The 10036-nt window shown below is 30.4% G+C and overlaps 2 protein-coding genes across 2 annotated transcripts; both read left to right on the top strand.

Annotated features, from left to right (window-relative positions):
- Positions 1 to 319: 319 nt before the first annotated feature.
- Positions 320 to 5509, top strand: LOC133814690 (triacylglycerol lipase 2-like). The gene is made up of 10 exons (XM_062247620.1): positions 320 to 812; positions 3192 to 3328; positions 3457 to 3564; positions 3681 to 3821; positions 3936 to 4046; positions 4259 to 4405; positions 4539 to 4579; positions 4775 to 4854; positions 4963 to 5058; positions 5157 to 5509. The coding sequence occupies exons 1-10, from the start codon at positions 320 to 322 to the stop codon at positions 5474 to 5476; spliced, it is 1674 nt and encodes a 557-aa protein (XP_062103604.1). The 3' UTR covers positions 5477 to 5509.
- Positions 5510 to 6571: 1062 nt separating this feature from the next.
- LOC133814689 (triacylglycerol lipase 2-like) lies at positions 6572 to 9330 on the top strand. Its single transcript, XM_062247619.1, has 9 exons — positions 6572 to 6787; positions 6997 to 7104; positions 7427 to 7567; positions 7840 to 7950; positions 8064 to 8210; positions 8307 to 8347; positions 8521 to 8600; positions 8740 to 8835; positions 8909 to 9330. Exons 1-9 carry the CDS (start codon positions 6572 to 6574, stop codon positions 9226 to 9228), a joined length of 1260 nt encoding a protein of 419 aa, XP_062103603.1. The 3' UTR covers positions 9229 to 9330.
- The last annotated feature ends 706 nt before the right edge of the window (positions 9331 to 10036 follow it).

Below are 10036 nucleotides of genomic sequence, written 5' to 3'. Positions count from 1 at the left end.
CTGAATCTTAAACAAGCAAGTTATATTCAGAGGGTACTTCAGAGATTCAACATGCAGGATTCAAAGAGTGTTTCAGTACCTCTAGGAGGACAATTTGCACTTTCAAAAGATCAAAGTCCAAAGACTATCGAGGAGACAAAGGAAATGGCAAAAGTCCCTTATGTTATGGCACTAGGGGTGTTTAATGTACATCATGGTTAGCACTAGACCAGACATAGCACATGCTCTAAGCATTCTTAGAAGGTTTATGTCCAACCCCGGATTAGAGCATTGGAATGCTCTTAAGTGGCTACTTAGATATCTAAAGGGAACTACAGAGATGGGACTGAGATACAAGCAGATGGATCAGAAAGTTACACTTGAAGGTTTTGCAGATGCAGACTATGCAGCAAGTAAGGATACAAGGAGTTCAACTACTTCATATGTATTCACAACAAATGGAGATTGCATATGTTGGAAGTCCCAACTACAGTCAGTGGTGTCACTATCAACAACTGAAGCTGAGTTCATGGCCACCACCGAAGCATTCAAAGAGGCAATATGGTTACAAGGAATGCTACAAGAGCTGAAGATGATGAAAGGTAAAGCTAATATATACTCAGATAGTCAATCTTCAATTCACCTCTGTAAAAATTCAGTATACCACGAAAAGAGCAAACACATAGACATTCGCTTGTTTTGGATAAGAGAAAAGATAGAGGAAGATGTGATATCTTTGGACAAGATTGGTACTGAGGATAATCCAGCTGATATAAGAACTAAGGTTCTACCTGTGAACAAGTTTAAGCATTGCTTAAACTTGCTCAACCTTGGTAACTAATGCTGGAACTCTAGGATCACTATCTCTACAAGTGGAATTCTATTTCGGTTGTGATTTGAAGAATCTAGGTGGAATTTGTGGGAGTAGTTTTTCCAAATCCCAACTAATTCTGTTAATAGGTTGTTTGGTTCTCAACTATCATAACAACCTCATTAACTTTCTGTCCTTGGTCTATAAAAGGACATGTGGGATTCACTTGTTGGAAGACACTAAAATAGAGAAGAAGAAAAACAAAGAGAGAATAACACAGTGAAGAGTACTACACAGATGAAACAACAGAAAAGTCAGATTAGACGAGAGAGCTCAAGTGTGGAAATCAAGATTGAGTATTGAGAAAGGTTGTGAGAGCTGGGTTTGGGGAACTATATTGAGAAGCACAACTGCTGATAAAGTGCTTACTCAAGGATTGAGAGGAAAACACCTGTGTGATTGAGTGTTTAAAGAGTTTGATCCAAGATTGTTCCAAGAAGCTCCATTGAAGTTTTGTACTCATTTCGTTGATTGAATAAAGAAGAGATAGTGATTCCTAAAACTAGATTAGGTTCAAGATCACATTGATCTTGCTAAACCAGTATATATACTTGTGTTGATTTATGCTTTCATATTTTTTGTTTTCTAATTGTTTGATAATTAGTCTTACTGATTTGTGTTCTTAGATTCATCTCTGGTTTACCGAGATTCATCCGAGGTTCTTGAACTGAGAAATTTATCCTCATTTCCAACATGGGTTTTGAGTTTTTGCGTTAAAATTTGAAATTTTGACATTTTGTTTGGCTTAGATATATTTAGTTGATTTTTATTTGATTTTTCAGTTTAAATATGATAATTTGGAAATGAGTGATTGATTTATGGGGTTTTTATTTTTTGAGTTTGAGTTTTTTTCTTGAACTGTAATTTTTTTTTTTTTTGTGGCTGAGGAAGATGAACTCAAGTTAGGTTTTTTTTATTAATTCTGTTTATGTTTAAATTTTTTAATAAATCATGTTTTTTTTTATAAAAAAAATTAATGTATAATTTTAATTAAATTTATTTTTAAAATATATTTCAAATAAATAATTAATTAGTCAACATGTGAATGTTGCCAAAAGTGCATGACTGCAATAAAACATTGGCATAAGGGTGTTTTGCCGTTAAATTTTTTTATTGGAAGCATACGTGTAACTTTGACAAAATAACAGATGATTTTGCCAGAAATATCCAAATTTAAATTATTTCTCCAAAATTCTTATATTAGTCTTTGTTCAATCAATAAGTTTTAACACATAGTCAATTTGCGTTTTTGTATCTTACACAATTTTATAACTTCTTTAAAAAGAAGGTGATCAAAAAACTTGAGTGTGGACACAAATCGGTGTACAATATTATTTTTGGAGAGAAGAGATTATGGTGTATTTTAATTTCCATTATATTAATTGCTTTTTTCCGTAATGAAATGACGGAGCATTCTAGCGAAAGAGAATTGTATAATCACTTTTGTGTGGCATCTTATGTTCGCAATATTTCATAAATGACAAATACTATGTTTAAAAAAACATGTATTATATATTTAAACATATATATATATATATATATATAAGATCGTTGAAAGGTAAAACAAGTAGATATGACACACAAAATTTTATAATAATCCTTGCTCGCGATACTTCCAAGCAGCACGAGTTAATTCAATCGTCAAGAGAGAAGCTCATTCTATTACTAACTCAGCATGAAATATTTTGAAAATATAATTAATTACATGCGATTAAGATACACACAAAATAATTTCCAAATTTATATATTAATTAACAGATAAATCTTAAAGAAGAAAAAAGAAAACTTTCTCTTATATATTTTCCCGTTATGGAAATATGGCCTTGGTTGTTTCACCAAATCTATACTATATTCTATTTCTTTGTTCTGATTATATATTATATGAATTAATTGCTAGCTGTAAAATGCCTGCCTGAAATTACCCATTTACATTAGTTCATATATAATCAAATTCCGTACAATCAAATACACTCCTTCATTCGATAACAATAGAAATTCAAAATTTTCTTATAATTTGATTTGAAAAGATGTAAATAGTTACTTAATATTATTCAATCAAATGAGACAGATTAAGCCACAAATAAAAAATAATAATTACTTAATTCCACATCTGACGAGCGTATAAGCCACGAATGTAGTAATTGAGTCAATTGGAACTCATTAATACGCTAATTCGTTTGTATATGTATTCGGTCTTACTATGTATATAAATATATATAATTATAGGATCAATACACAAATTTCATTCCAATTAATATATATCAAGATCAAATGGCTGCCACATATTCAGTAATAGGCATTCTTCACATTATTGTGTTTATTATTTATTTGATTCCATCAGAAATCGAGGCAAGAACTAAATTGTATACAACAGTAGCCCATGAAAACCCTACTGCTATTTCACCATCATCACCTTCCCAAGATGATATCTGCAAATCAATGGTGGAGTCACAAGGCTACTCTTGCGAACAACATCAAGTTAAGTCGCTAAACTTTATATATATATATATATATATAAATGTTTTTTAGTCATGAATATATACATATACATATATGTGAGTAATTTTAGTGACGTTAATAATTTAGTTTGGATGGTTTGTACGTAGGTAATCACAGAGGATGGTTACATTCTTGGATTGCAAAGGATACCAGTTGGGCGATCTGGCAAGAAAGCCGACAAACCACCTGTTTTGTTGCAACATGGAATTTTCAGCGTAAAATATTTATATAATATGGCCTTATATATATATATATATATAGATATATGAAAGTATTAAAGAATTGATTTTTTTTTTGGTATGTTTTTTTATATATATATATATATTAATAGGATGGTGTGACATGGGTATTGAATTCCCCAGAGGAGTCATTGGCGTTCGTGTTGGCTGAGAATGGATATGATGTGTGGTTGGGTAATACAAGAGGCACAGTTTCTAGCCGTGGACATCAATCACTTACTCCTAATGATCCGGTGGTCATCACTTGTTCATTATTATTTAATTTTCTCTTTTTTCGTTTTCTGTTGGCATGTCAAACACATTATAGACTCATCATCACCATCATCATTTTTTTATTTATTAATTAGGATTACTGGAACTGGTCATGGGATCAATTGGCTGCTTATGACCTTCCTGCTTTTTTCCAATACGTGCACGATCACACAGGCCAGAACATACACTACGTTGGACATTCTTTGGTAATCTAACTAGCTGTTATTTTGTTCACATATATAAAAATACAACTCTAATGTTTAACTATTATTATTTATTATTGTTTATGTTTGAACGTAAAAATTACTGAAACAATAATAATTATGTAAGATTCTTATATATATATATATATATATCGAGATGGAAACAGAAATAATGGCTTTTTTATTGAATATGTAATTATTATTATTATTATTAGGGAACTTTGATGGCTTTTGCTGCCTTTTCTCAAGACTACAAGGTGTCCAACATGCTGAGATCAGCCGCTCTACTTAGTCCAATTGCTTATCTTAATCAAATCCCTTCAATCCTCACCAAAGCTGCTGCTGATCTCTTTTTAGGCGAAGTAATACAAACTCTCATATACTTTAGTACTACCTTCTTTTCTCTTTTTACTTTTTATTTAAATTGGCTCCATCTAAAATTGAACCACACTCGTCACCTTTCTTTTCTTTTTCTTTTTCTTTTTTTGAGTACAGCAACTTTATTGGTTGGGTCTCCATGAGTTTATCCCAAAAGGGTATGCGTTTTCTATTTTTGAAATCTTAGTAATGACGAATCTGTACTTGATAATTAACTAATTATTGCCAGAGATTAGCCTTTAATTTACATTGACTAGTATAACTATTCGATATATAATTTTTCTTTATATTATATCTAAATGACGAAGAATGACAATCAATATGTTTTGAATCTCTAACTACACTACGTACAGCCAAGAAATTTCCAAACTTGTGGAGAACATCTGTAATAAACCAGGCATTAACTGCTCAGATCTATTGACAGCTTTCACAGGTTAATTTTCCAATCTTTGAACATCTAATCATTCAAATTCATGTCTTACATATATATATATATATACATTAATTGTTTGACTTGTATTTTCAACTTGATTAAGTACAGGCTCAAATTGTTGTATCAATACCTCCACGATAAACGTTTTTCTTGAACATGAACCTCAGCCAACTGCCACTAGAAACTTGATCCATCTTGCTCAAAGTAAGTAAATCATTTCTAATATTAATTTAATAATAACAATAAAATATATATGAAGATTTTAGTGTAAGATTTATTTTATATTTGATTTGGGCATGCAGTGATTAGAAAAGGGACAATAGCAATGTATGACTATGGTAATGTGGTAGAAAACATGAAGAAATATGGAAAGCCATCTCCTCCATCATACAACATGAGTAGCATTCCAAATGATATTCCTCTTCTCTTGAGCTATGGAGGAAAAGATCAACTCTCTGATGTAAATGATGTGAACGTTTTACTAGAGAAGCTTAAGGATCATGATCAAGACAAGTTGGTGGTGCAATTGGTAGAAGATTATGCTCATTTAGATTTTGTTATGGGTGTCAATGCTAACAAAGTTGTCTATGACCCTTTAATGGACTTCTTTGGCCTCCATTAATAATAAGCTATACCTTGATTATTGGCTCTTCATTTTGAGACATGGTGGATTCATTATATATATATATATATATATTTCAATTGATAGAGTTCAACCACATGCATCACAAATCTTGTACATTGATTCTATATATGGACTCCAATTATAATTAATAAAATAATAACTATTTTTTTTCTTTTCAATTTTTAAAATATTTGACTTCTGAAAGAGAGAAAGACTGAAGTCCTAGCATCAAGTGGTTGAGTGTTTGGGAGGGGGAGGGGATCAAATTCCATTTGTAAAAAGAAAAAGAAAAAGAAAGAGAAAGACTGAAAAAGAAGAAAAGTTATACTTTAGGAGAGAGGGTGAATTAATAATTTATAATTAATTATTGTAATATGATTTTTGAAATCTTGGTATATATGGTATTAATCTGTAGTTACATCCAAATATAAGCAAAATAACTATAGATTTTAATTCAAGAGTTAGAAAAAAAATGCAATCACTATTATTGTAGTAGCTAGGACCAACTGCATGTATAAATTTATATACATATATATTTTTATATATTATATATACAAACACCTTAAAACAATTTTATAAACTTTTAACTGATATATTCTATATTCAGGAAGTCATTATCTGTTCAATTGTGGATCTTGGATTATTATAAACATTTTTCCAGTTGTTGTTTGGAAAAAGAAAAAAAAATCCTAATTTTAAATTATTTATATGTCAGTTAATTATGTTGTGTAACATTTTTTTATATCCTATTACCACGAACAAATTCAACAGATCGATTTTTCTTTTTTCTTTTTTTAGAATCTGCCATCGAATGGGCATTAGCTATAAATTAATTTCTCTCTTACGAATATGAAAAAGAAAAGCTATTGATTTCTAATTCTTCTCTTTTTTTTTTTCTTCTAATTAGGCAAGACAAGAAGTAAAAACGAGTAAGTCTTGCAAGCAATTAAGGCTGTTATTTGCTAGTAACAACTTCAAACAATACAATAATGTTAGAGTTATATAATTTTGGTTATTATTAAATGAATGGGAACAAGGCAATGATATTGAGATTATTATTTGTATAGATTGCAGATAATAAATATGAGAAGAATGGTGGGTGGTGTTATTGTTGTGGTTGTTGTGGCTCTTATATCCAATATTCCATCAGAAACGGCAGCAACAAGAGATATATTCCATCAAAATCCAATTGCTAAGACATTACTTTCAACACCACCATCGCTATCTCCTCCTCATGCTTCCACCAAAGATAATGATGTCTGCAAAACTCTGGTGGAGCCACATGGCTACATTTGCCAAGATTATCAGGTTCACTACCGATTTCATTTTATTACATTAATTAATTATAAGATATACTAATTCATTTTACAAATTATAATTGGGAGAGTAGATATTTAATAATTAAAAAAAAATGTAAGTTGGCAAATTAATATGCATGTCTCAGCTAGTAAAGCCATAATAATAAGCAATAACATAAGTAGTTATTGTTATATATTGTGTGTGTATTGTATTTGTAGGTAACAACAGAGGATGGTTATATTCTTGGGATGCAAAGGATTCCAGCTGGACGCTCAGGCAAGAAAGCAAACAAACCACCTGTTTTAATACAACATGGGATTGTCTCGGTAATAATATTAGTTAATTAGTGCTTTTCAATTTTGTATTATGAAATATGTATATATATAGGCATTACTTTTCATTATAATGGTGGAGCATTTTGTATTTTCGATATCTTGAAAAATTATTTTATCACAGCCTACATAATAATTATAACATGCACTTTAATTAGGACATTTTTCAAAAAAAAATTTATAAAAAATTAGTAATATATCTGCTATAATTACAATGTATATTGTGGTATATAAAAATTAAATTATAATTTATTTTCCTATATATAGTAGATATGTGTGTTTAATCATTCATGTTTTTAAATTTTTACATGTACAGGATGCTGCCTTATGGTTAGTGAGTTCCCCAGATCAATGTTTGCCCTTCATCATGGCTGATAATGGTTATGATGTTTGGCTTTCCAACGCTCGTGGTACATCTTCTAGTCGGGCCCACAAATCACTTTCTCCAAATGATGCGGTTCGATACTTAATTATACATTTTGCATAGAGTATTGTTAAGGGGCAGAAAGAGGTGTCAAGTATCACAATGTCATATACCGTGCAATCCATTAATATTAATATTGGTGTTACACGTTTTAATTTAATATTATTAATCAATTAAATAGTGTAATTTCATGCTGTTGGACACCTTAAACAACATTCTTTTCTATATATAGACTTTTTTCTTTTTGCGAGATTAATTTAGATGCTAGCTAATACATATAATTAGTATACATGTATATTGTGTAGAAATTCTGGGATTGGACATGGGTTGAATTGGCTGCTTATGACCTTCCTGCGTTTGTCGAAGGTGTGCACAATCAAACCGGCCAGAATCTACACTATGTTGGTCATTCCTTGGTATTAATTATTAATCTCTAAATATATATATATATGTATGCAATTAATTATTTCTGGTAATGAATTTATTTTTAATCAATTTTTTAATGACAATATGATTGATGTTGGTACAGGGAACTTTGATGGCTCTTACTGCATTTTCCCAAGATTTCAAGCCGATTAACATGCTGAGATCGGCCACTTTACTTAGCCCAATTGCTTATATGAATCAAATCCCCAGCATATTATTAAAAACTATTACTGAATTTTTTTTAGCTGAGGTAATACCAAACTCTCCTACTTATCCTTATTTATTATTTCTTATATAATTATAAGAATAATAATTGTATATTTGAACTCTTATTAATATAAAACAGGCAGGGAATTTGTTGGGCCTCCATGAGTTTGTTCCCGCAAGGTAAGTAGGAGAGAGATCAATAATCAAGTACTTAATAATAACAAACTATATTTAATTATTACTTGGTTTTTTTATATGAATAAAAAAAAAGTACAAACTACGACTCAATATCCAAATTATGAATAAATTAATGTCTAGAATTAATAATAATTTGTTTCAAAACCCTTTGATAGCAAAGAAGTTTCCACCATTTTGGGATTTGTCTGTAATACACCAGGCATTGACTGCGCCTCCTTAGAGACTGCTTTAACAGGTTAATTATTAATTTTCAAATGTTAATTTCAAGTTTGTTTCATTTCATTAGGCCTTTTTAATAAAAAAAAAATTCTCTATCGCCCCTACTTATTACATAAATTAATCATTTTTGTTTTCCCAATTTCACTGTAAAATAGGCCCAAATTGCTGTATCGATAAACGCACGGTAGAACGTTATATTGGTCATCAACTTCAGTCAACTTCTATGAAGACTTTGGTTCATCTTTCTCAGAGTAAGTAGTTCAAAATCATCACTAGTTAATCAATAATGTCAAGAAAATTATGTATTTATTTATTTTTATGCAGTGATCAGAACTGGGACAATAAGAAAGTACGATAATGTTATTATTAACGAAAACATGAAGCAGTATAATCAGCCAACTCCTCCTGCATACGACTTGAGTAAAATTCCAAAGGATCTTCCTCTTTTCATGAGTTATGGAAAGAATGATTATCTTTCAGATGTAAATGATGTGAAAGTTTTACTTGACAAGATTAAAGATCATGACAAGGACAAGTTGGTGGTACAGTTTGTGGATAATTATGCTCATATGGATTTTGTTATGGCTAACAATACCAAACATGTTGTGTTCGATCGTGTAACGGCCTTCATTGCTCTCCATTAAGCTACCTTTGTAGTTACAACCCCATGAATTAAGTAATTCTATGCAAAGTCATACATAGTAACCATACATCTCAAGTCACTGACATATTATTGTATATACATATATCTCATCAAACAATAATAAAGTTAGGAGAGCTTGTACTTAGATATTTAATTAATAGTCCTGATTTGCTACCTCTTTAATTTCCAAGTCATATGTATACTATCTCCAAAATCACTTGTGCTCGATTCAGGCCAATCTCATCCATTTGGCAAATTAGGACAAATCTAAGGCTGCAAAAATTTTGTTTTATTTTATGAGTATGGACATAAGGTCTCAAAAATAATTCTCTCTTAAAAATTATTTTTAAGTTCTCAAAATGCTTTTATATGCCTAAGACATTTTAAATTGTTGAGTGGGCCCTGTTCACAACTTGTGTTTTGCTACTCTCTTTTTTAATAATATAAAACCAGGGAACTGTTAAGCATCAACTGGGACCAACTTCAAAGATTATATAAATATATATATATATGGCAATTGAATAACACATTAAAAACTAAGAATCAAAAAGAGGGATATTAACATTTCAGAAGAAAAAAGAGTTTATCATGATAAATGGAGTTTTGATCCCATCAAAAGGTCACATTATAATGAAAATCAAAGATGAAGCAAATTAAGAAATGAAAGATAACTTAATCTAAAAGTCTATACTAAAGAAGAGATATATATTGTGGTAAGTCCACTGAAAACATGCAATGATAGAAACACTCAAAAGTTGCTTTAAAATTACACACCTTCTAGAGATCTCAACTTTCACTACTCTTATTTC

This window comes from Humulus lupulus, chromosome 2 (genome assembly GCF_963169125.1).
Source record: "Humulus lupulus chromosome 2, drHumLupu1.1, whole genome shotgun sequence".
NCBI classification, from domain to species: Eukaryota; Viridiplantae; Streptophyta; class Magnoliopsida; order Rosales; family Cannabaceae; genus Humulus; species Humulus lupulus.
This window is presented reverse-complemented; position numbering and strand designations above follow the sequence as displayed.

Bases quoted from the DNA above. Each gene is read 5' to 3' on its own strand.
- LOC133814690 (XM_062247620.1), top strand. From the start codon at position 320: ATGGGACTGAGATACAAGCAGATGGATCAGAAAGTTACACTTGAAGGT. The intron at 813-3,191 runs GTAACTAATGCT...TGATTCCATCAG, and splicing joins CTTAAACTTGCTCAACCTTG to AAATCGAGGCAAGAACTAAA. The intron at 4,406-4,538 runs GTAATACAAACT...TTTTGAGTACAG, and splicing joins CTGATCTCTTTTTAGGCGAA to CAACTTTATTGGTTGGGTCT.
- LOC133814689 (XM_062247619.1), top strand. From the start codon at position 6,572: ATGGTGGGTGGTGTTATTGTTGTGGTTGTTGTGGCTCTTATATCCAAT. The intron at 8,211-8,306 runs GTAATACCAAAC...AATATAAAACAG, and splicing joins CTGAATTTTTTTTAGCTGAG to GCAGGGAATTTGTTGGGCCT. The intron at 8,348-8,520 runs GTAAGTAGGAGA...ACCCTTTGATAG, and splicing joins CATGAGTTTGTTCCCGCAAG to CAAAGAAGTTTCCACCATTT.